This window comes from Helicoverpa armigera, chromosome 9 (genome assembly GCF_030705265.1).
Source record: "Helicoverpa armigera isolate CAAS_96S chromosome 9, ASM3070526v1, whole genome shotgun sequence".
In the NCBI taxonomy this organism is placed as follows: Eukaryota; Metazoa; Arthropoda; class Insecta; order Lepidoptera; family Noctuidae; genus Helicoverpa; species Helicoverpa armigera.
In genome coordinates, this window is record NC_087128.1 from 385,848 (window position 1) to 411,305 (window position 25,458).

Genomic DNA, 25,458 nt, shown 5'->3' on the forward strand with positions numbered 1-25,458 from the left:
TTTATTTCGACAAAAGTCTCAACTGAGGCCAATTTTTGTATGAAAATAATACTAGCATTGCCACGTTGAATGGCAATGCTAATTCTTTGTCTAAAGAACGAGCAAGCCTTTTCGCTATGTCCTTAAACAGCACCCGAGAACCTGGGCCCCATGGTCCATATGAGTATATTATAAGTGTATAAACTATTTAACTATATTGTATAAGTTCTTATTAAATTAAGTTACTGCTATTGCATTGGGAATACTTCGTACTATACCTATGTGAAAAATGTTTCAGTGTATCCAACGCACCTAGGTATTAGATATCACATATAAGACAGCGTCTTGATATGATGGCATTAGCTTTTTTCTATTCTTCACACTTCAACCTCTCTTTCCTATTTACTTCTCAGTTCGGTCAGTGGGTCGTCCTAGGGTACCTTGGTTCACATCATGAAACAATCGCCTTTCAAAAGGAAGTCGGTTAAAATAAATTTCTACACTGTTCTTAGAGTAGCGGTGGGTGGTGTCATCCGAGATTTAGCTAATTAGCTTTCATAATGAGGTATTCAAATGTCCGTTGAATGAAATGCACCCATTGTGCAACTCGGAATTTGAAATCACGTGTCAGTGTCAATGTCAAACAAAATGACAATACGTCATTTACGGAATTACTATCGCTAATCTTAAAATCACTTTCCAACGCGTAGTATTCAGTAAACTATCAGTCTGAAAGTAAACCTCTTACAATATGAAGCTGGAATTGTTAGCTATTTGTGTTATCGTGGCTGCAGCCGCGGCTTACGAGAACTCCGACATTGTTTCGGCAAGAATTGAGGTTAGTTATGCTACACCTACTTGTACCTTATCTGCATTTCTATATCGTCCTTAAATTTATGAAACATAAATGGTTTAGACTTGCAGAGGATGTTCACTTAATCGCCTTCCGGAAGTGAAGAGATTTGTGATGGATGACGCTCCTAAGTACGAGCGTTTGGAAGTTAATTTCATCACTGGCGCTCCACCAGAGTTGGTGCTGCTAGGAAAGGATGACCGTGAGTTGGAGCGGCTCCCTCTGTCGCAGCTTTCTCGGCAAGAATGCAACGAACTTGTCCAGGAGCGGGGTTTCGTGAAGAAGAATAATAATAAAGAACTGTAATAATGTAGTTCTTTGTTGTTAATGTTAACTGTGGTATATTTAATTTTAAGACAATATTTACGTAATCACGCATTTACCTATCTAACATTCCTACTCATATTTACCTAAGAGATCAAAGTTGTGAATAACTAAGTTATTAGGTATTTTGCCAGTTTAAAGAACTAACCACATAATTTATTTCTGTGAAAAATTTGTCACTGAATATAACTGCAGAATCATGTTAAAATTTGATAATTCCAGTTTAATCAAACCAAGTCAAACATATTTATTTAGTCTGTTTATTCAGTTGTATACATTCAATTTCTGTTATCTGATACATAGATAACACAATGACATGTTTTTAAATCAAATCCTGTACTGACTGGGGATATGGAATGCTATCAATCAATATTTAGTTACCATTAAATAGACATTCATGTGAAACAGATGTTTCCTAAACAAGATTATTTTTTGATTGTACTTTACCAGACAGATATGCAGTTCAACAACATTTTGAAGTAAACATTATAATGGCCATAATTCATTGTTTTATTTCATATGGGAATTTTTCAATAACATTATGTATATAGAAAAAAAATTGTAGCTTGATTTTGCATGATGATTTCAATAAAATACATTTATATATTTATGTGCAGTGTGTACCAGAGTGGTTTGTATACACTGAACATAAACTTACTTGAAATATAATGTTTTATCCTAAATAAAAATTGCATTTAAAATTAATAGTTCCAGTCTAGTAAAATTATTTATAAAACATTCATTAAATTTAATAAAAATAACAGCACATGGGAGTGACAGGCAGATATTTACAAGGAGGCAGAAAACAAAGTGTGTGTGTGAGAAAGTGAGAGGCGCGGCTCAGGTGAGCAGCGTGCAGTCGAGTTCCTCGTCGCGGCCGTCGGCGATGTTGCGGCGCAGCACCCGCGCCACCACGTCGCTCAGCGCCTCGCGCGCGCCCTCCTCCAGCAGCGCCAGGCATTGCTGCACCACACAACTCTTGTTACTACACTACATATTACTTACACAAATAGACGTAATAGACAAGGGCCTTTCGAAAATGTTTTACTAAAATGGATATAATGTGCTGAACCTGATTAGTTTTCAAATATAGTCAGATGCTTATCCAGCATTCATTAGCAAATAACGACATAAAATGCATTAGTTATGTGGCATTTTATGAACTGGAAAACCAAGATAAAGAAAACCTTGCATACTCAGAATTTTAACAATTTACTATAAAAGTTGAATTTATCATAGTTTAACTTCACTCTGTAAAATAATTTCAAGAACAACAGATATTGGATAATAAAATATTTCTCCTTACACTACTGATTATGTGGATGGATCATTATCTTATCAACTCTAAGGTGAGCTATTTGAAAGTACAAATTATCATTTATCTGGGTAGATCACAATAATATGATAAACTAGATAGAAATCTATAATAACAGGAATTCTATTCAAGGTATCTTTATAGTTATATTTCGACGCATGGTTCCTGCACGTTTGTGGTGCTCTCAACGTAAATAAAACGTTTACCTACTTAAATGTACACTAAATTATAAGATAATCTACAACATTACTACAGAGTGTCTTCAATTTGGTTCAGGCATGTTTTTACCAATTATGGCATTCCAAAAATATGTAAAAAGTAAAGGTTGTTTTATAGCGAGCGCTAGAAGCGCACGTATGACGTACCAGATGGAACTGTTCATCTTGCGGTAGGCGCAGCACGGCCCGCAGCGCGATCTCGGCGTTGGCGCGCACGTAGGTGTTCTTCTCCTTGGTGCCGTTGACGAGCGCCGGCAGCAGCGCCCGCAGCAGCTCGGCGCCCGGCCCGCTCGCGCTCAGCGGCGCCTCGCGGCCCAGCATGCTGGCCGCGCGCGCCATCAGCTGCTTCACCTCGTTGCTCGGGTGGTTCATGCTCTGTTCACATCACAAGTTTTATACAACTTGCTTTTAGGACACTAGCTGTTATGCTTCCTTGGTAGTACTTCAGGATAGTCAGAAGTCAAAAAATCTAATGAGACTGACTGCAGAATAATGGGGAGATATAGGCAGATGACGATATTGAAGGGAAAAAGCATTTTCCCATTTCTTAAAAAGAAAGCTATTTCCAAAAATAATGTACTGTAATACAGAAACTGAAATTAAACTCACTCTAACAAATTGTGACAATAGCTGAGGTGGAATGGGACGGTCCTCCTTGAGCAGGTAGCGCATGAGGTAGCCGATGGCGCGGATGCCGTTGCAGGCGATGGGGATCTTGTCGCTGGCCAGCAGCGCCAGCAGCGCCTTGTCCACGCGGTCCTCGTCGCGGTAGACGACGTGCGGCGTCTCCTTGAGCGCCACGAAGAGCGCGGTGGAGCGGCCGTGCGCGAGGCAGGGCTCGGGGTCGGCGTGCAGCACGTGGTGCAGCAGCGCCGCGTCGCGCTGCGACTCGGGCAGGCAGTGCAGCAGCGCGCCCAGGCAGCCGGCCGCCTGGCTGCGCGGCGGGTCCTCGGCGTGCGCCAGCAGCGCCGCGCCCGACAGCGTCGGCAGGATGGTCAGCGCCGTGCTGGCCGTCATCTTGTCGCCGCCCGCCGTGATCACGCCGCGGAGCGCCTGCAGCATGGTCTCCTTGATGGCCGGGTCTTCGATGTTCTTCATGGTGTTGTGCATCTCCAGGAACAGCGGGTCTGCGCGCGAGTGGATCACCACCAGTTGTGATAGCGCCAGGCAAGCCTTGATGCGCACGGGTCGGTTCGGATCATTTAATGCTTTGAGGAACGTCGTCTGCAGTTGTGGTAAGAACTGCTTTAGCATCACTCCCACCTGATAGGAAGAGATGAATATTTGTAAATTACAATTTATTTTACGTCATGTTTATATAATATGGGGAATAAAAAAATATTAACTTATTTATGTAGGAAAATAAAATATTACCTTTGTTAACAAAGTGGCCAACGTTTCAAGTACGGCTGCTTTGACACTGGAGTTGAACCTGTCTCCCAGGATCCTGATGAGGGGTCCTGTGATGTGCACGACGGATGGCTGGATGGCGGCCGCTGATGTCAGCTTAATGATCTCGCCCAACATGAGGGCTGCGTTCTCTTTGTCCTCGGGGAGACCGTTCAGGATCGATTCACGGAACAGTGGCAGGATTGGCGCGAGGCCCTACTCACAAAACAAAGTACATTGTACAAAATGTTGAAATAACTTTTAAAAATATTTCTGGCTTTATTGAACCTGTCTGACCTTAGGCAAGCAGAAGCCGGGCAGCAGCTGGTCGGGCTTGAGGTCGGCGGCGGCGTAGCGCACGGCCTGGCGCACGTCGGACACGTGCGCGATCTGCCGCTCGGGGTCCAGCGACTTGGCCAGCGCGCCCAGCGCCTCCCAGGCCACCAGCAGCACCTCGTGGTCGTCGTCGCCGAACAGCAGGATGAGGCCGCGGATGAGCTGCGCCACGTGCGGCGACAGGTCGGCGCGCGTGTGCGACACGAAGGCGCACAGCAGCGACGCCGCCGCGCAGTGCCGCGGGCCCTCCGTCGTGCGGATCGTCTCCAGCAGCGTGTCGATGATACTGTTCCACCCACAAACACACACGTTAATATATACGAGTAACAGTAATTTATGCTCGGTGCAAACGGCTACAGGCGGTTACCACGAGTCTGTGGGCGCAATAGGCTAGTTTCCTAAAAAATAATAATTAGTCCGTCTTGTAGATTGTCCAAAATTAAGCAATACGTATTTTTTCTTTTTTAGATTGGATCAGAACTTGTTAAGATATAGCGTGTTAAAGTTGAGTGTGACGTCACAAGTTGCTACAATTTTCAGGACACTGTGACGTAAAAGGCCCCCACTCCTAATTTTTGAAGTGTATTATCTTTGTCATTTTATGTTTAATTAAAAAAAGAAAAAATACGTATCCAATATTTTTTGATTATCTAAAAAGCGGACTAAATATTATTTCATTATTTCGACCCTGGACACTACCCTATTATGTTTCATGTACGTACGTGGCAATTTCATACAAATACTTATATTGAAAATGATGTTTAAAATATTTTCGTTCTTGCATCTTGTACATCCTTTTGCGCCAAGTATTATTCCCATAAGTTGGTAAATTAACGGCGTACCTGCGCACGCCGGGCGGGTCGACGACGGGCAGCAGCGCGTCGCGGCAGTGGTCGCGCTCGCGGGCCGCGCCGGGCAGCCCGCGCGCCGCCACCAGCGCGTTGAGCAGCGCGGGCAGCACGCGGGGCAGGTGCCGCGCCAGCGCGCCGCCCGCCGCCGCCGCCAGCGCCGACAGCGCGCGCGTGTCCGCGCCGCCGCCGCTCGTCAGCACCGGCACCAGGTACGGCAGCACGCAGCGGGACTTTATCGCCATTATCTGGATGATCACACCGTATCTCAAATAAACGTATTTACTCGCTTCAAATAGCATCATTCTAGTAAAATCTGTTCATCATACACGTTGTAGGCTATGGGCTATGTACACATATGATAGATGCATTAGGCCGATGTTGTTAATGTTTCGATGCTGCGTACCTGTTTGAGTCCGTCGAGCGTGGCGTCGGCGATGGCGGGGTCGGGGTCCTTGAGGCCGTCCAGCATCTGCGGCAGGATGTCGTCGAGCGCCTTGTTGCCGATGGTGGCGTGCAGACTGTCGAAGGTCCGCGCCGCCGCCAGCCGCACCTCCGGCAGTGGATCACACAGCGCCGTGCGGACTGTCGGTACCTGACAGATAGCATTGTTTATTGTCATAGTCACATCCATTGCCACAACGATGGACATAAATTACGACAGACTCTTTTAAACAAGAGTGCTACACAGGAATGGAAGTGGAATAGAAATACTGTCTACTGTGCCGACAAAATAGTCTAATAATCGCTGTGTATACCTCATAAAATAGAAAAAGGGAGGTTTTACGGTTGTTACTCAAAAAAACTAAATGGTATAATGATATCTTACGAGTCCGTCGGCGAAGCTGAGCACGGCGTCGCGCGAGGTGGAGGCGAGGATCTCGCCGAGGCCGATGCAGACGCCCTGGCGCTGGTCCGCGCGCTCCGAGCGCAGCCCGCGCTCCAGGATGGGCACGATCTCCGGCAGCACGCGCTCGCCCAGCTACACATATATATTACCATTATTTATTTATTGCAAAATGTATATAGTTACAGAAATGCATCCCTATCCTAGGTATACCCATTACCCTATCAGGACCTATCAGAATCTAGATACATTTAAGTTAATTTGTGCAGTTGTTATATACAATTCTGTATTAGGTACAGAACTACCATTGAAGAGAGAACACTCACCATATAAGCTGTTTATGAGAGCTAAGAGGATACATTTTTTTCATCTCACGTAGTACTGGCCTGATCTGTAGATCCTATTTCATCCGTCTTAACAGTTTACTTAGAAAGTCTGTGTAATTTACAAATTATGTATTCACATCTAATATTATGACAATATTACCTTCCGCACAAGATCTCCCAGAGTCCTGGCAGCAACCTGACGCTTATCATAGCTAGTAGAGGCGAGGCAGCCCAGCAGTAGACCGAACAGCGTGGGCAGGATCTCGCGGAGGGTCTTGGGCGTGTTGGTGACCACCACCTTCCACACGTGCAGCGCCGCCTGCCGCACCATCAGCGCCACGTCGCTCCTGCCCATGTACAGCCCAGCGAGCACTCGGTTCCTCCTCTCAGGGCCGAGAGCATTGATGATAGCCTTGTGAGAGTGCTCCGTGCCGAAGTTATCGTCCTCGGAAGCGGTTTCTGTACTCATTTTGCCGGAAACTCCAGATATTCTGTACAACAAGTCTCCCAGCAACTGTACTGAACTGTATCTGATGCGCCAGTTGTCGTCGAACAGGCCCTTCTCCAGCTCGGGCAGCAGCAGCGTGATGGCGGACTCGGCGTACAGGTTGACGATCCTCTGGCCGGCCTTGAGCGCGGTCTCCCGCACGTACTCGTTCTCGTCGGCGAGAGCCTTGAGGATGGGGTTGATGATCTGCCCGATGTAGGGCAGGAAGTCGTCGGTGAAGGCGCCGGGCATGTAGATGAACATCATGATGTAGCCGTCCTTCACGTGCGGCGCGATGTCCGTGCGCTCCGCCGTCGCGATTATATCTGTCGCATTGTTATACAGTTCAAACACTTGCACAATATATCATCAACATACCTCACATCAAATAATAATTTTGTCCCATTTTTAAATCGTTTTTTCAACGTCACAGCAGGGTACTGTACAAACTGTCTGTATGTAATAAGAAGTGTAACAAACCAGGCATAATCTTATGCAGCTTGTGCACGCCAAGGCCGGCGACGACCTCGGAGAGGCCCTGCGCGGCGCCCGAGCGGTCCACGGAGCTGGACTCGCTGGTCAGCGTGTGCATCAGCCACGGCAGCAGCTCCTCGAAGCTGCTCTCGCCCATGCCCTTCACCATCGCGCCCAGGGCTCGCGCCGATACCGAACGTACCTAACACCACATTCAACATTTTAGTATATAAATAACAGATAAATATATACTTAATTTACGTTCTTTTTTTATATAATTTTAAAAGCTGAATGGATAAACATTGCAAGAAAAAAGATATAAAAGCTATATAAAGATAGGAAACAACCATCTAATTTAATTTTTATAAAAATTATTAAGACATGTTCTGACCTCTGGTACAGGATCCAGCAGCGAGCTCTTGAGTCCGGGGATGATGTTGGGCAGGTAGGGCATGAGGTCCTTCTGGTCGGTGAGCGAGTACATGTTGCCGATGATCTGCGCCGCCATCTTGCGCGTCTCGGTGCTGCGGTCGAGGAAGGCTCGCTGCACCACGGGCATGATGAGCGCCAGCGACGGCGCGTCGATGAAGTGCACGAACTTGGTGTCCAGCAGCGTCTGCAGGCACGCCGACGTCTTGTTGGATGGGTCCTGCAGCGCCTCCAGCAGCACCGGCACGATCGCTGTTGCCGAATGATTCGGGTTATTGTAGACAGTTGTCCCACCGCCGGCGAGAAAACGACTAACTATGGACGATTTTCTCTCTCAAGAAACGCACATGCATATATCTATATGAATATCAATAGCTACTCTTCGACTGTTTTAATACCGAAAATTGATTAACAAATATGTCTCACCTTTGGAGACAATTAAGCGCAATAGTGTTCTTTATACTTTTCTTATAAAAATGTACGCTATATAATCTAACCCTCAATTTCGACTCACACTTCACAGCCCCTGTGGCCTAATGGATAAGGCTTCGGCCTCCTAAGCCGGGGATTGTGGGTTCGAGTCCCACCAGGGGTACAAACATTTTTGCACATTTTTTTAGGAATCTTCTGCATATCTACGTATTTACTTTTTTACCTTCTGGAAGAAAATATTTAATCACAAATACATTATGTCCTACTAGTACGTATATGTATTGACCTTGAATTTCAGGGTTCCTGATGACAGACCCGATGACTCCGAGCGCCTCGGCGCCGGCCTCCTGTACGCGCATGTGGGAGTCGCTGAGCACCTCGATGAGCTTGGGCACGATGGACGGCAGGCACGACGACAGCTGCTTCGGCGCGCAGTATGCCATCGCACCGAGCAGTTCGATAGACCCTGACAATAACCAACATATTGGTAATTGAAAAATATGTTTTTTGTGAAAATATGTGAGATCATCTAGTTTTACAATAGCTTCCACCAGCGGCTTCGTCCGCGTGGTGAATAGATAAAAAACAGCCTATGTATTAATCCAGGGATCTTTATACCAAATTTCAACCAAATCGGTCCAGGCGTTATTCCGTGAAAGAATAACAAAAACATCCATACATTCTCACAAACTTTCACATTTATAATATTAGTCGGAAGTAGGATAGGAAGTAAGATATTAGTAGGATAGTAGGATTACGATAATTTTGAACACGAAGACACGCCTATGCCCCACAATAATATTTTATTTAGTCATGTGACTTTAGTGGGTGCTGGGTGCGTGTATACGTGTGGGTGCATACATACCGGCCTTGGTCCGCCAGTTGTCGTCCTGCAGCGCCTGCAGCAGCGAGGGCAGCACGAGCTTGACGCCGTGCGCGCTGAGCTTGCTCATGATGAGCTTGGCGGTGTCGTCGGCCGCCGCCCGCACGTACTGCGACGTGTCGCCGAAGCACAGCAGCAGGTGCGGCAGCACGTGCACGATGTACGGCTCGAATAGACGGCCCAGCTTGTAGCATAACATCTCGAAACCGAATAGGGCACCTGGTCACAAACATTTGTCATGTCAAGTAAAAATCACAGGATTTTATTTATTTATTTATTATACTTTTTGCACACATTTTACAAAAAAAAAAACAATGTACAAAGGCGGACTTAACGCCTTAGGCGTTCTCTACCAGTCAACCTTTAGGTGGAGGAGAAATTTCATGGCAGGAGCACTAAATATGTATATAAGACACATCGAAAATATATAAACGTACATAGACTTATTATACATACACATATATATATATAAACTTTAATACATATATAAATAACACAAAATCAAATGCATAGTTGTGTCAATTCTGCAAACTCTGGTGAAGATACTCACGAAGCTTCAATTTAAAAGTCAAGCGGCTATTTACCATCCTAATTTCCGAGGGCAACTTATTCCATAAAAGAATAGATTGGACAAAAAAGGAGGAATGAAGGAAATCTGTGCGATGTGAGGGACATTGGAGTAGACGGTTGTTGGAGGAACGCAAATATCTGTCACGTTGAGAACACAAAAACTGGAAGTGGCATGATAAATAAGGATCTAATTTTACGCAAGTTATCTGTAATCGTGTTTCTTACCTTCTCGGTACTTGAAATTCTTCTTCTCCTGTATAGCCTCAGTGAGTTTGCCCATGACGTCGAGCTGCTTCAGCGACAAGATGCCGAGACCCTTGATGATACCGGCTATACCGTATGCTGCACCCTTCATCAAAACATCACTTGTGTAAATAATTCAAAACGAAACCAATATTTTGTTACGGCTTTATGGGATAATTTAGGATTTTAAGATATTTATTAATTTGTTTCCCTTTAAGGCAAAAGACTTACTTTCCTGTCTCCATATTTCTCGGCGGTGAGCAGTTGTTTCATGAGTTTGTTCATGATGGTGGGGATCTCGTCTTCCAGGGCTGGAGAACTAACCAAGTGGGGGAGGCAGTTGCTCACTGCTTCTTGCACCTGTTCATGGAAACAAATAGGTATATCATTATTTACAACCAGCAATAGATAGACATGAACGAGGTGGACAAAAATGGCTTGAAAATAAACCGCAAATTTTGTCATCCATAATGAGAAAATTGAATGATAGTGTGGGCGTATGTTAGGACATATAGAGCGTGCGGGACCTGCTGGCTGGGCGTGGAGAGCGCGGCGACGAGGCGCAGCGTGATGGGCTTGATGCGCGCGTCGCCGGGCGCCAGGTGCCGCGCCAGCGACCCCACCAGCAGCACCACGCACTGCCGCGTGCCGTCGTAGCCGCCCGACTTCGGCGCCTTGTCCAGGAAGTTCTCGAACACCGGCAGCTGGCTGCTCAGGGTTTCCTGATCAATCAAATATCAACATTGAAATTCACATTTTTTTTATTATCACATAGTTACTTTATATAACTTAATCTAATTCGACATAGTACTTGTTTTCTTAACTATATTCTTACATATTACACAGTAAGTGATCCCTGTGAACTCGTGCAGATAAATATATCGGTGTTATCAGCCACCGTATTGAGAGTGTGAGTGAGCGGCACCACCAGCATCCGCGGCGTCGCGTATTCGTTGGGTACATGGAGGCTGTGTGTCGGTACCTTGCCGTGTATCTCGACGATGGCCATGGCGGCGTTGAGCATCTCCGCGCGCACGGTGTCGTGGCGGTCGGGCAGCGCGCGCTGCACCAGGAAGCTCATGGCGGGCGGCACGGCGCCGGGCGGCAGGCGCGGCGCCAGCGCCCGCAGCGCGAGGGCGCAGCCCCGCCGCGCGCCCCACGCGTCCACCGCCGCCTCCACCTCGTGCCCGAACTGGTCCAGCCGCGCCGGGATCATCTGCACACAACAACGTATCTTAGGGTGCGCTCACACCTGGCGAATGCGCAGCTCGCAAACGGCCTGCGAGGTGCACGTACGCCAGATATGGAAGCACCCTCAAAAAAATAGTTACTTAGACTAAACAAATTTTGAATACAAAAAATTTTCACTGACCGGCAATTTCTCCGTGTATATATCCTGTAACCTCTGCAGCACATGCTCGGCCGCGTTAGGGTCGGCGCTGCGCTCCACCAGGTGCGCCAGCGCGGCGGCCGCGGCGCGCTGCACGGGCTCCGAGGGATGCTGTGCCTCTTCTAGCAGCAGTTCCACCAGCTCGGGCTCACGGCTCCACTGCTGGGCTAAGGGTAGCTGATTCCACAGCTCTTCTGCTAACTTCCTATGCAATACAATCAATATTATTATTAAATCATTTTCAGTGTCGATTTTTTTTATATATTGTTTGGAAAATGACCCACTTGTTGTCCTCAGAGATATCGAAAGTGGCGATGAGCAATCTCTTCGTGAGTGTGAGAGCATACTCCGGGTCCTCTAGTAGCGGCGGTAAGCATTCCACTACACAGAGCAGAGCGCGCAGTGCTGCGTCACGCACTACCTGAGGGGATGACGTCATACAATTTCATATGATATCTCTATGTGATTTTGAATACTAGCATTGATGTGATTGATACAATCAGCTAGTATACCTCTAGCGGGTTCTGCAGTCCGGCCAGCAGACAGGTGACGTCGTCGAGCGACAGCGTGGCCCGCGCGGCGCAGTGCGCGGTGTCCAGCAGCGCCACCGTGCACGCCGACAGCACGCGACCGCTCGTGCTGCCTGATGGATTACACCAGGTTTGATATTTATAATATAGAGTGATTAAAAAGGAAGGTTATAATGTATAAAAATACATTAGATAGTGGGGAAACACTGATATCCCGTGCAAAGCCGGGGTAGGTCGCTAGTTTATTACTAAACTGAAGATCACGCATGCAAAGTTGAATATTATACGTACTGATGAGGTCAATGAGCAGTCGGAACATGTGGTCGATGGGGAAGAGCGCGGGATGCATCATGTCGGCGTCGAGGCGCAGCGCCGCGTGCTGCGAGATCACCGCCAGCCCGTTCAGCATCGTCTGCTCGTCGCCGCGCAGCGCCGGACCCGACAGACCTGGACAACAAAAACATGTCATATTGTTTATTGCATATTATATTGTTTAGGAAGGACATTTCACATTTTTCATGCTGTTGAAGAGTAGTGAAAAGGAACATGGGAATGTTTCATTCGGTAAATACTGAATCTTAGGCGTCGTCCTAATTGGCAGCGATCGCGCGATGGCGTTTTTCCTCTCACGATCTCACTTGCGAGGTTCCGAGGTTCAAATAGGACACTCTGATGAAATCTGTATGTTTGAACTCATCGCATGACGAGAACGCATCGTGTCATCGTGCGATCGCTGTCAATTGGGACGACGTCTTAGATGAAAAACGCATCGCACCATCGCGCGATCGCTGCCAATTAGGACGACGCCTTATACCCCAATTAATTCAAATCAGGAAAATTTATTTGGGATTTCCAGTGCCCATCAAAAGAGGCAGCGTAGTTGGAACCAAGCAAACACATATCATATGTATTATTATTTCTCATTATGTATTGGTTGGGTTTATAGGATAGACATTTGGCGCTATTCAAATTCATGCTTACTCAATTACAAAAAAGTATCGAACATTTCATTTTTTTTTCCAAAATATAAAATAGACTCACCAAGCTTCAACAGCGGGAAGGCATAGCAGAATCCGGGAGCAGTGAAGTGGTTGGGCTTATGAGCGGGTTCCTCCTCATCCTCAGCCACCGGCTTGGCGGTGGTGAGCGCGTGCATGAGGTTGATGGTGCGGGCGGTGGCCGCGCCCAGCTCCGCGTCCGACCAGCTCGGCTCCAGGTCACACTGCGGCTTGTGCAGCCTGATTACAAAAACTCATGTTACAGTTAATGTTAACTATGCAACTTTGTAACAGCCAAAAGTTAATTGCGCATGCACAGATCAAAAAATCACTGAGCATGCGCAATTAACTGGCTGACTTAAGAGGGGCAATGTTGAAAATTATTCCACACTTGAGCAAGGAAAATAAGGAAGTAATTTAAGAGAGTAGTTTGTAAGATTTCGATATTTTTGTGAACTTACACATGGTGTATTAATATAAGTATGAAAAAACAATTTACCGCAAAGTGAGCCTGGCTAGAATATCTCCCAAAGCCAAGTGGTTGGGCAGCAGCGCGAACCGCAGCCGTCCGTAGGCGTCAGCCAGGCGGGGCGCCGCCAGGGGACTGCGCAGGGCTCCCAGCACGGCCGGCACGATGCGCCGCGCGCCGCGGCACAGCGCCGTCGCCGAGCCCTTCTGTACTGCCTCCAGTAGCCGCACTGCTATCACTACTCGCAAGTTTAGCTGCAAACAAACACATTATTTAAATAGCGAATAAATGACAAACAAATGAAGATAAGTTGGAGGTGATGTTGAAACTTACTGCGCTCAGTCTTTGTCGAATAGCATTCTCCTTTGCCATTTGAGCCTTGATAGCTTCCTTCTGCTTGGCTGAGAGGGGCACCTAGAACAACAACATCGTTGATTTGATTATATAGCAACTGAGGATGCTACACTCAACATTCAGTGATGAATAATTGTGAAATGAGTAGCCTTTGTCTTTCTCGTGATTATTTTCAACTTCGTACAAAACATAGACCGTTAGTGAAATGTTGATTATACTCCACAGGAGATTACAATGGGATACTAACCTCTTTAACCTTCCCTTCTCGTTTGTTCTTCTCTTCCAGCTCTCGGCGAAGCTGCAACTCCTCTAGCTGTTCCTTGTAGCTGTACGCCTTGCTCTCACGCTTCAGATTCATCTCCTTACTGTCTTCATTACTGCACACATAACAGTCTATATTATTGTGTGTCAGTGTATGGTTCAGAATTTTGATTGTTGTTCTAGTTTTAAAAATGGGATTCGAGCGAAAGAATAGCACACTGTTAAGGAATAAGAATAGCACTAAAGGTTCAGGAATAGGTTCCCTGCGCTCCCTTTCGAAATGGGGATCAGTTATTTAGTTTCACAATGTAAATAATTATTGGGACACAGTTCGAATGTATTCACTAAATAAGCGATGATCATACAGATTAAATAAAACTAATGGTGTGCATGACGTACCCAGGCACGCTGCTCTTGTCATAGAGCTCTCCCTCGGGCGTGAGGTACGTGAAGTACTCGTCCCTGGTGACGCGCAGCAGGCTGGCGTCCTGCAGCGCGTCCAGCGCCAGCTGCACCGCGCTGCCCGCCACCACCTCCGGCGCCGTGCCCACCAGCGTCGACACCACGTTCGATAGCGTCTGGACAAGTTACAGGTCAAACTAAGCATGATAAATATGTCGAGGTTTATTCATTAACACTTGAGAAAATATTGCATAAATACTTCTCCCTCCCTCCATTTACGGGAGTTTGGGTACCCATCCCCAGTGATTTGAGATTATATGGAAGTTATGTTGTTCACAAAACAGTTTCTGAGTAACATACTTTTTGTGGTTAATTACATTACTCAAAAACATTCCAAGCTTGACCATGCTTTTAATTGTCGATTTTTGGACTTATTCACAACCTGAGACTTCATAGTTAATTTGAACGTGAAACTAGTCTCAATAAAAGCTTAACAAATTTTCAAAGTTACACTATCCTTCCAATGCTGTTAGCTGCAGAAGTGATCGTTAGTAGTTACCTCATTAGGCGTGTACCCGGCGATATACTGGTTCTTGAGGTTGTTCGAGTGCAGCGCGACCAGCTGCCTGGCGTCGTGGCGCAGGTATCGCGCCAGCTTGCGCCACGCGGCGGGGCACACGGCGGCCGCTAGCGGGTGGTGACACGCCGGTAGGATCGCGATGACAAGCTCCTGCGACTCGCGCTCGGGGTAGTCTAAGGACAACAAATTGTATGCATTTATCAATTTTAAACAACTGTATATATATTATTTTGCTTTATGTAGCAGGAAAATAAAGGTTTACGAAAGGGAAAGACTTTCTTCTTTACTTAAAAAAAATATTTTAGACTAAAACAAAATAAATTATATCTAACTGCCTGTAGAGAACCACCTGCCTGCAAGAGCTATGCAGCAAATTTCAGAATAGCTAAAAAATATTGACGAATATGTAGACAAGATTTGTGTTAGAAAACTCACCTCTATATGAGCAGAGAGCGTGAACACAATCCAAAATCATCTTGCCGGTAAGTTCTCCGCCAGCCTTCTCATCGGTGGGCGTTTTCTCCTTGCCGCCCAGCAGCTTTCCTTCCTCCAGCACTTCATTCAACTTCAAAGCTAAATTCTTGGCCAATAAGACTCTGTCTTCCTTGGCAAGCATGGCCTTAACCTCCTCTATAGCGGCAGTGCGGACCGCCTTGGCGGGCGACAGTAGGACTAGTACGAATGCTCTGTAAACCGGCGAGTTCTGCTCGCTGGCAACACTTTGGTAGTTTTCCAACACTGTTCTGCATAGCATCACCACCTGTATTAGGACTATAAAGGGGTAAATGCTATAGTGATAATCAACTCAGTAATCTTATATAACTAATGTTAAGCAAATGGATTCATATAGTTAATATTGGTAAAATATGAGTGCATTAAGGACATGAAGAGCAGAAATTAAAATGCTAATTATTCAGTTTCAACAATAGTGATGAATTTTATTTATTGAATGGCTATGTTTAGAAAGTTATTGTGACTGTATGTAAGGTATGATGCTTACCATCGTCAGTGGCGGCGGCGAGCACGCGGTCGTGCAGCAGCACGTGCTTGTCTGCGTGCGTGAGCGGCGTCCAGATGCCCGCCTTGCCCGGCAGCTCCCGCGCCGCGTCCAGCAGCGCCAGCCCCAGCATCGCGCAGATACCCTCGCTCACCACCAGGTGCTGAGGAGGAATACGCCACAGTTATACAATATGCCGTAGATATCAAAAATTTAAGGGAATTATCATGAAATTGCTATATTGTGTGACTATATGTTTCCTATACTATTCCTAGTAACCTAATATACTGTAGTATCAATATTATTTGTTTTACAAGATTATTGTCATTAGTATTACTGAGAATTAATTGCCGTCCACAATTTAACAATTGGAGGTTTGGACATTAGTAGTGGATAATGTAAATGCAGTAATTGAAATAATTTGAAGTCAATTGTGACATACCTGCAGTGGCTGTTGTGCAGCCTTCTCCACGGCCTTGATGAGCACTGGCTGCAGGGCGGCGGCCTGCGCGGGCGTGGCGCCGCAGTTGCGGACACACGCCGCCACCATGCTGACGTACGCCGTGCGCACTGCCTGCGTCGTGCTCTTGGCTGACAGATTTTTCTGAAACAAATAAAAATATGTAAATGACAAAATGTTGCAAAAAGCATGATTGCTTATAAACAACCACTTTAGGCTATGTTTGGTTCATTTCATTCTCCATTTTCGCATTACACTCGACTTCGAGTATTGAAAAAGAAAGAAGCAATTAAGTCAACTCCCAGAAGCCATAAATGTACAGTAGTAGTAAAGAAGATATAAATGTGCACTCACCTTGAATATGTCGAGTATCTTGTCGGGCAGCGCGGCGCCGAGGTCGTGCGACCAGCGCTGCAGCGCGTCCAGCGCCACGCACAGCGTGCGCTCGTGCGACTCGCTGTCCAGCGCGCGAGATATTTGCGTCACCACCTCGCCGAACAGCGCCGCGCGGTCTGCGCCCGACACCGGCAGTGCGCGGAGCGAGCTCACGCCCTACACAATAAACATTATTTATTTTGTTAGTTGAACATTTCGCCAAAAATCTGCGTAATACAGCCTTATCTAAGCCTACTCCAACGGCGGATCCAGGGGGTAGGTCACAAGGTCATGACCCCCCCCTGGGCCAGGTTCGGACCTAAGAGGACCAATAATTGAAATGGTTAAACACGATGTTTTATGTTTTTGTTATAAGTATAAGATAATTTTTATTCCGAGTGAATAGGTTACCTACATAGTTACAGGTAGAGTAGTTTTGCTGAAGAATTCGTGCTCGCAACGCTCGCTCTGTATTCTTTATTTACTCTTTATCCGTACCCAAAAGGAGGAAACGGGACCCTATTACTAAGAATCCGCTGTCTGGGTTGTCTACATTACATGCTGTATCTCACGCAGGGCCGTCTTAACCTATGGTGCAGGGTGTGCGAATAACCCGGGCGCCTCGATATCAGGGACGCCCCACCACCATGAAATTTCGAAGAAATTACACCTGTTCGATAAGGAAGTTCCACATAGTATCATGATACTGACAAAAAAGTCGCCTTCGCTTTGTTGGATTGATCATTTTGATTATTTTTAACTTTTAACATCCTCCAACTAAGTGAAAAAATTCTAGTTCGCTACGCTCGCGTACGAGTAAATGACTATGTCTGTACTGTATTTCTGATTGTTTATTATTTTTATTGACGCACGGAATCAACGAACACAAATGGCACCCGCTTTAATCACGGTTCCTTTTTATTTGTACGTAATTCCCAGTCTGATTTGTGAGTCTTCAAACAAATACCTAATTTAAAAAAGTTCGCGCTCGTGGCTACTTGTTGCTTTACAGTGTACTTAACTACGACACAAAAGCACCTGATGCTTTTGTGTCGTAGGCTCAAAAAATTTCGCGCTCGCTTCGCTCGCGCAATATTATATATACTTTGCCTCGTTAGCTTCATAAGTCAAATATTGCAAAAATCCTATATATTAATGGAGTCCTCAAAAACAAAACAGTTTGCGCTTCCGACTGCTTGTTACTTTACTTTTTAAAACTTATGAACTTTTAGTGCCCCAAAATTAAAAATTTCCGCGCTCGCTTCGCTCGCGCTAATTTTTACATTTACGTTGCCCTGTCTCGACTTTCATAACTTAAATCTGGCCAACAGTTTGAGCCTACAATGATTTTGAAACATTTTTTTAAGTCCTTTACCTACCAAAAAAGTGACTTTCGTTCGAACGTTCTTATTTATATTCCTTGTAAACTTCGATCAATATGTACTACTCTAAATCTTTCAATAGATACATAGGTGGCGCTTGGGTGATGATTGCACCCAGGCGCTACATGAGCTAAAGACGGCCCTGATCTCATGAACCCTTACCAAAAGTAAGACAGTTGAAGTTTTCACAGAAAATGTTTTACTGTTGCTGCAATAAAAAACGTACGCGGCCTTTTCTGCGTAGGTACACAATACTTTTCAAACGTACCACAATAGTCTTCAACCTGAAAAAATTCTCGCGCTTGCTATGATCGCGCTTTCTTGTATTTGTTATACAGCAAGAAAGCGTTTTCATCTACTTTTAGTTCTCGAACTGAAAAAAAATTTTCGCGCTCGCTTCGCTCGCGCTTTTTTCAATTTCACGTCTCTGACTACATCCAAGAAATCGCGTTCACTCAGCTCGGACCATTTTCTACATAAAACACTTTTTTAACCTTAGTCCTCGACCTGAACAAAAATTTTCGCGCTCGCTTCGCTCGCGCTTTTTTGTTTGTCACATGTGTGTAGTTCATATACGAGAAATTGCGCTCACTCTGCTCGGGCCATTAGAAAATGGCCCGAGCAGAGTACATGAAAACACTTTTCTTAACATTCGTAAAAATTTCGAGCTTCGTAAAAGTATTGTATTTATATACTTTTAATATTAAAAGAAGTATACGCTACAATATAATATTTTTGTGACTTGACCACGACTGTGTGACCCCCCCCTGGCGCCGAAGCTGGATCCGCCCTTGGCCTACTCATTATCTAGTTTTATCAGGTATGTACTTCTAAATGGGTTGTTATACTAAATTGGCCGAGGGATTTGCTCTAAAAATAACCATGGCCCTGAATCACAAATCAAAACAGATCACAGATTCTTTTTCATATCAGTAAATCTTTTCTGTTTTATAGTGCTATAGCAAATGGAACCATTAACATTTTATGACAGTAATGAATATTTTGATTACGCAAAATAATAATGTACCCACCATCAACACTGAGATCTTGTCTTCACTGGAAGTAAGTTTCCCGCTAGCACCGTTGTATTCGGCGAAGGCATGTGTCAGCAGGGCTCGCGCAGCCGACACCTGCGAGCATCGCGCGGCCAGCCGCTCCAGCGCGCATAGTGCCTCGCCTCGGACCCACTCGTCTTTCGAATGTAAGTTAACTGAAGACAAAAGATTCATATTAATAGTAATAAAATTGATAGAAAAGAATCAGGAATGCAATCGCAGTATCAATTACTCACCAATCAGACTTTTCCCGATATCAACAGCTAGTCCATCCAAGTCCACGTTTAGATTAGCGAATACCTCCCCCACAGCCTGCACGATGGTCTCGGGACTGCGCAGCATGGCTTTGTGGAGAGCTGGCAACAACGCATCGCGCACGTCGCCAGGACTCAGCTGACGCAACAGGTCATGGCAGCCCTTGATGTAGTTCGCGTTCGGACGACATTTCACGCTGATCACGCTCTTGGTGAAACTTTCTAGCATTTTTGTCTGCAGGAAGAAATAATACAACATCAAAGCCCATAATCATTTTCATTTTAACTTACTGAAAATGTTGTGAACTCTTTAAAACATATGACATTCATGTGCTAATAATGGCTAAGGTTGTACAGGCAAAGGTCTAATTAAAAGGTCATTCCACAGAGGATCCTTGACACATATATTTCAGGATCGTTTTTCATTGGCAGTCAGTAATCAAGTAGCACATACCTTGTGTTGTTCAATAGTAGCACCATCCCCAACTTGCTGTAGATGTCGGCACAAGTTGGAGAAGGTGACACAAATATGTGGTCCTGAGTCGGGTGGGATTGCAAGTAGCACTTCTAGCCATTTGGATAATTTCTCTTTGCCAATTGATACCCATGATGTATGTAGCTGGAAAGAAAATATTATAATACATACATGGAAGAATATTAACAAAGTAAAATGAATCATTTATTTTTCTTTGATATGTAGTGAGGTTAATGTTCTTAGATCATGATTATTATAATTAGATGAATTATGAAAATGAACTTAAAAGACTAACTACATAGTATCTGGTACTTACCATAGAATAAGCCTTATCACTCTTCCTGTGGTCCCCATATGCAATGATGGCAGCAAGCAGATTTGCTTGAGACAGCACAAGTGCATTGTAATCCACTCCATTTTCTTCTGTAGTCTTAAGTGTGCCATCTATTAGTACTGTGGACCAACGCAGAGCATACAGTCCACTCTGGCATGTGCTTTTCCTATAAAATATTATGTATGAAGTTAGGATATTTTATATAATTTCTAATTTCGAATGTTTGGATTAAGATTACTTACGACGAAGCTGTGTTCTTAAGTTGTTCTGATATTTCAAGCAGGACTGGTAGCAGGCCCTTCAGAGTCCATTCTCTGTGAGTGGTGGCGAGGTAGGCAACCAGGCTCTTCACATATGACTGGGAGGTGGAGTCCCGATACCGGTGTAGAGTGAGCACCAGCAGGCGGCACACAAACCGCACTGCTGGCTCTGTTATACCTACATAAAAGAAGCAAATAATATATGATTTAAAAACAAACAAAAACATTGAAATATCTTTTTAACAAGTTCTTATACCCAAAATCTAACTCTGATAAAATAACATTTGCTTTTAGTTCTGAATTACTCAGAAATACAATATATCATTATATTTGACTAAAAAAATAAACTAACATATCAAAAGCAAGTAAAGTTTAAAACTATTGTAATTTTTTCAATAGAAGTTTGTTTACTTGATATACAAATTGTCATTTTTTGTTTCATTAATAACATTAAGTTGCAGATGCATGTTTCTACATAACATAATGGCATTAGCAGCTGTACGCACATTTCATTTAAATCCACATGTCACTCAGCTTACCTTACTTTATCTTAATTTAGCTCTAGTTTGAGCTTATCTAAATTAAACAATACCTGTTGCCTATCTGCTAACACAACATACATATCCTATATCATTAAAAATTATAGACAGTCTTCAAAACAGAGCATTATAAAAATGTTTCAAACACCTGCTACTAGAGTGCACTGTGCACAGGTATTGATGAATTGATTTCTCACAATTTATATATAGATGCAATCTATGTTGCATACAGCGTCCTCTGATTGGCACATTCAAAACTCATTCAAGGGAGAGCACAATACCTGAGCAACATCCAGGGCTCTATGGATCAATACAGCTGGACAACCAACCTATAATTGCTATCAAATAGATGCAGGTAGCATTCAAACAATGCATTTTGATCACAAATTATAAAAAAAATATAGGTCTTTATGCTATTTACCCGGTGTAGATAGTACATTTCGAATTTCTTCTACAACCTCACGTCTTCCTTTCAAACTTGCGGTTTGGATTTTGAATGGTATATCCTTTAATTTCTTTAATACCTGTTGGCAGAGTAATCGGGGGTGAGTGTGGGCACAGTTTCATAGCAATAGCATCACAAGAGTTGGTGAATTTACCTCGGAATCTGCCATTTTCCACACTCATTTATTGAGAAAATTCTCTTGAAAAAGCACACACGTCTCGCTAAACTAACCACAGGTTAAAAAGAGTTCAAAATGGCACCGTCTCAGCTGTCAAATGCAGAGTTGCCAGTTAATCCCGGGCCAGGGAAAAGGCCTGGCACGAGAGGGGCGCACCTTCAATACAACAAAACAGTTAGTTTTGCAGTCCTTCGGAAACCAAACAATATGTACTACTGATAGGTAGAAGTAATAAGTGAATACGTTTATAATCAAGCCAGCTCCACCACCATGCAAAAGGGCAGATTGAGGTCAAACCAGGGACTAACGAAAAGCAATTTGTGATTCAGCGATACTATCTATTTATTCACCTCTATTGAGAAAAGTATGGTCATGGCCGGACACTACAGTATAATCTATGCATACAAAGGTCATGTCAGTCAGTCAGTTGTCAATGTCAAATGTCAAATGTCAGTCAGCTAGCTGTCAAAAACAAAAATATTGTGGTGGTTGGCTGAAAATATTAAAATAAATTAATTTTTCAACATGGGAAATAGTAATCGGCGAGATGAATTACTGAAATTGAAGTCGTATACCGAAGAAATTGATAACGAACTAACTTTGATCTTACAAACACTTCAATGGGACAGAAATCATTTGTTACAGGTACCCTTTTAAAGTCTATTTACATTCGCTTTAATGTGTCTTGTTTTTAAGACAACATTTTGTTATGTTTATCAGTGGATGTGCTATCGCTGATAGGCAGATGATGAATATACCAAACATATTCCAAAATAATTTCCAGAATCCACTCATGGTGATGTGCAGATATGACTGTAACCACAAAGTACCACCTGATAGGGCCGCAGAACACGAGAAGGAATGCTTTCTGCGCAAGAATGGCTACAGCAAGGATGACCAGCTACTACCAGACCCTCTTGATTCTGAGTCAAACACTCTGGTTAAACTCGGTAATTAATATGTTGTAGCTTTTAGTATATATTCAAAGATTTATAATGATTATTATTTTTCTTTACAGGAAAAGATAATATTCAGCAAATTATTGCAGATGCATCAAAATCGGATTCTACATTTAGGAGAGGTATGATAAACTGCATTTTAAGAATACATATTTTGCTTTCTGAAGGTCCCATATTCTTAATGATCATATTAATTGCCTGTTTTAAGTGCTGCTGTGGACTACAAATGACAAATGAAATAATTTATTTTCCTTTTCAGTTTATAGCCAAGTAATACAAGGGTCTGAACCAGCATATTTGTTAAACATTGTATCCTTTATATTTACTTTACATAATGTACATGTTTATAAGTTTATTTATAAGTAATGGTAACTACTTTATCCACACATATAAAGGGTAGCCTATAGCATTCCTTGATAAATGGACTAACTAACACTAAGGGGGCGGATGCAGCACGTATAATAGGGAGGAAGTGTATAGGGAGAGTATACAAAGGAGAGTACATATGGAAACATATAAGGGAGTACCTAAAAAATAAATAAATGTGACATCATAAGTAACTTAGGGTTGTTTACAAGGTCATGGTGCCTACTGAATACGGAATTAATTTTTAAAGTTGGACCAGTTTTTTCCTGAGATTAATTTGATCAAGAGGAAAACAAACTCTTAAGTTTTATAACATAAGTATGGGTAAGGGGATAGACTTTTTATATTGTATAATGTAAAGATGATATAACCAATAAGTTTCCTCAACAAAGGCGTGGGTTGTCACGGAGCAGAGCCAATGTCACTGGAGCGCCTTCAGGTCTCGTACTCGGCAGACGAGCGCCGCGCCATACACGATGCTGTGGTCAGTGCCGTGCCATCGTGCCATGATCTTACCGACTTGATGCTGCCTACGTAAGTTCTACTTCAACAAATGATTAAATGAGTATTAAATGTTGTTGAATCGAGCTCATTATTTCGTAATTTTCTGCTGCAGTACTAGTGAAGATAAGAATGAGAAAGTAATTCTGTCGCGCAATGAGATCCTGCTGGAGCTGCGTAACATGCGCCGGCGCCGCACTAAGTACCGCGTCGCTGCCAAGTCGCGCAACTACTCCGATGTACTGCGTGATGTCATCAAGACTCAGGTACAGTTATCGCAAAAATAATATATTTTCGTTCGCATGTGGTTATACAAATCAACCTTTGATTTAATGACATCATTTTTGTAAGTTGAAATTATAATAACTTCAACAGATGGAACATTTCAACGATGGTAAGACCACAACAGAAGACGTGGATGAAGAAAATAACCATAGGGAAGCAGAACCAGACGGAAGGGATTCCAGGCAAACATCACAAGAAGGCGATAAATATACTCAAGATCGATACAAGAAGTTTGTGCCCAGACCTATTAAAATAGAAGTTAACACTGATGGAGGTTCTACTGAAAGAATTAGAGATTACAGTAGAGATAGGTCAGATGGGGCAAATAGATATGAGATGGAGAATAACAGGGACAGGAGTGCCAGAGATAATGAAAGGCGAAGACATGAAGATAGATCCAGAGACAGAAGAAATGATGATCATATGGATAGAGATCACAGATTTGGAGATAGCTCTAGAAAGAGAAGATATGATGATGATTACAGAGATGATACTAGAGAGCGAAGCTCCTATTATGAAGGGTCCAAAGAAAAGAATAAAGATAAGGATTACAGGTCTGATAAAAGATCAAGAAGACGTTATGAAAATGAAGATGGAGATTATCAGGTGGGCCAAGATGATAGGGATACCTATGAGAAGCCTAGGGAAAGAAGGTCGGATGAAAAAAGGGATAAAAAACACATGCATAAAGATATATACCATAATGATAAAAGACACAAGGATAGAGAGAGATCTAGAGATCGAAGATCAGACCATAGATATGAGGACAGAAGTGAACGAATTCACATTAAGCAAGAAAGAGATGACAGTAGAACAAGAGATGATAAGACAAAGTATGACAGAAGTGATAAAAACTATGATAGGAGATATAATAAGGCTTATAGAGATAAGAACTGTGATGGTCATAGTTCAGAAATGGATCAAGAAAAGTTTTCCAGGTATTACGATGTGCCTTCGCGAGAGATTTACGACCCTAATAAGGTTATTAAGCAGGAAAAATAAAATGTACACAAAATAATATTTACTTTCGTTTTCTTTCTCCTGCAATAATATTTGGAAACAATGGAGTCAGTCAGTAAATTAAAAGGCTTATGTCGTAACTTTCTCGTATTCACTTTAATCGTTAAAATTAAAAATATATGAATTCGCATCCGTCCATAAACTGCTTGTTTGGACAATAAACTTGCTGGAATAATGTGACCACAGTAATCATGCAAACCGCAAAATAAAGTGACTATTTATTTATTTCTTTATTTATTTATTGCTTAAAAGGTACATTTTACATTATAGAAAATATAAAATGTCCAACAAAACTGTATACACAGTTTATCTGTTGGATCAGATTTCTAAACTATTGACTTACTATTATAGGTTCTATTAAGTTAAGTTTACAATAATAATAAAATTAATATATATTAGTATTATATTATATATGTATTAGTATTATATATGTAATATTAGTATTATATATGTTAAGTTATATAAGTAGTATTAGGAGGTTAATATTAAGTACGTAAGTATGAAAATCAAAGATTAGATAGATATAATCGGAGTATAGATATAGCATAAGTAAGAAAAGTAGTCGGTAGTTAGGTAGTAGTAGAAGTTAGTAGGATAGTAATACAATAAAACTTTAGACTTTAGCGAACATATATT

General features: G+C 43.3%; 3 protein-coding genes and 1 non-coding gene across 4 annotated transcripts; 3 read left to right on the plus strand and 1 right to left on the minus strand.

Moving 5' to 3' along the window:
- The first annotated feature begins 612 nt into the window (after positions 1-612).
- LOC110374866 (selenoprotein M) lies at positions 613-1,657 on the plus strand. The gene is made up of 2 exons (XM_021332766.3): positions 613-817; positions 896-1,657. The coding sequence occupies exons 1-2, from the start codon at positions 731-733 to the stop codon at positions 1,136-1,138; spliced, it is 330 nt and encodes a 109-aa protein (XP_021188441.1). The 5' UTR covers positions 613-730; the 3' UTR covers positions 1,139-1,657.
- Positions 1,399-21,818, minus strand: LOC110374881 (stalled ribosome sensor GCN1). Its single transcript, XM_049839197.2, has 38 exons — positions 21,668-21,818; positions 21,490-21,592; positions 20,512-20,707; positions 20,252-20,435; positions 19,915-20,079; positions 19,443-19,695; positions 19,183-19,361; positions 16,749-16,946; positions 16,377-16,538; positions 15,938-16,097; positions 15,373-15,708; positions 14,917-15,110; positions 14,355-14,533; positions 13,942-14,071; positions 13,674-13,754; positions 13,371-13,594; positions 12,915-13,111; positions 12,165-12,320; positions 11,856-11,986; positions 11,628-11,764; positions 11,326-11,548; positions 10,936-11,169; positions 10,481-10,675; positions 10,185-10,313; positions 9,936-10,059; positions 9,123-9,359; positions 8,544-8,723; positions 7,788-8,077; positions 7,403-7,598; positions 6,596-7,248; positions 6,092-6,244; positions 5,669-5,857; positions 5,257-5,510; positions 4,376-4,700; positions 4,064-4,294; positions 3,299-3,952; positions 2,837-3,064; positions 1,399-2,119 (listed from the first exon to the last, which is right to left on the minus strand). The coding sequence occupies exons 1-38, from the start codon at positions 21,680-21,682 to the stop codon at positions 1,997-1,999; spliced, it is 7,998 nt and encodes a 2,665-aa protein (XP_049695154.2). The 5' UTR covers positions 21,683-21,818; the 3' UTR covers positions 1,399-1,996.
- Positions 8,348-8,420, plus strand: Trnar-ccu (transfer RNA arginine (anticodon CCU)). Its single transcript has one exon. It is a non-coding gene; the product is annotated as a tRNA-Arg (tRNA).
- A 321-nt stretch (positions 21,819-22,139) lies between the features above and the next one.
- Positions 22,140-24,822, plus strand: LOC110374902 (U11/U12 small nuclear ribonucleoprotein 48 kDa protein). Its single transcript, XM_021332820.3, has 6 exons — positions 22,140-22,336; positions 22,476-22,641; positions 22,710-22,772; positions 23,409-23,550; positions 23,633-23,783; positions 23,893-24,822. The coding sequence occupies exons 1-6, from the start codon at positions 22,217-22,219 to the stop codon at positions 24,802-24,804; spliced, it is 1,554 nt and encodes a 517-aa protein (XP_021188495.3). The 5' UTR covers positions 22,140-22,216; the 3' UTR covers positions 24,805-24,822.
- Positions 24,823-25,458: the final 636 nt, after the last annotated feature.

Coding starts and splice junctions, on each gene's coding strand:
- LOC110374902 (XM_021332820.3), top strand. CDS start 22,217: ATGGGAAATAGTAATCGGCGAGATGAATTACTGAAATTGAAGTCGTAT. Junction 22,337..22,475: donor ACAGAAATCATTTGTTACAG/GTACCCTTTTAA, acceptor AATAATTTCCAG/AATCCACTCATGGTGATGTG. Junction 23,784..23,892: donor GTGATGTCATCAAGACTCAG/GTACAGTTATCG, acceptor TAACTTCAACAG/ATGGAACATTTCAACGATGG.
- LOC110374866 (XM_021332766.3), top strand. CDS start 731: ATGAAGCTGGAATTGTTAGCTATTTGTGTTATCGTGGCTGCAGCCGCG. Junction 818..895: donor TTGTTTCGGCAAGAATTGAG/GTTAGTTATGCT, acceptor TAAATGGTTTAG/ACTTGCAGAGGATGTTCACT.
- LOC110374881 (XM_049839197.2), bottom strand. Junction 5,511..5,668: donor CGCTCGACGGACTCAAACAG/GTACGCAGCATC, acceptor GTGATCATCCAG/ATAATGGCGATAAAGTCCCG. Junction 4,701..5,256: donor GACCCGCCCGGCGTGCGCAG/GTACGCCGTTAA, acceptor TGGGTGGAACAG/TATCATCGACACGCTGCTGG.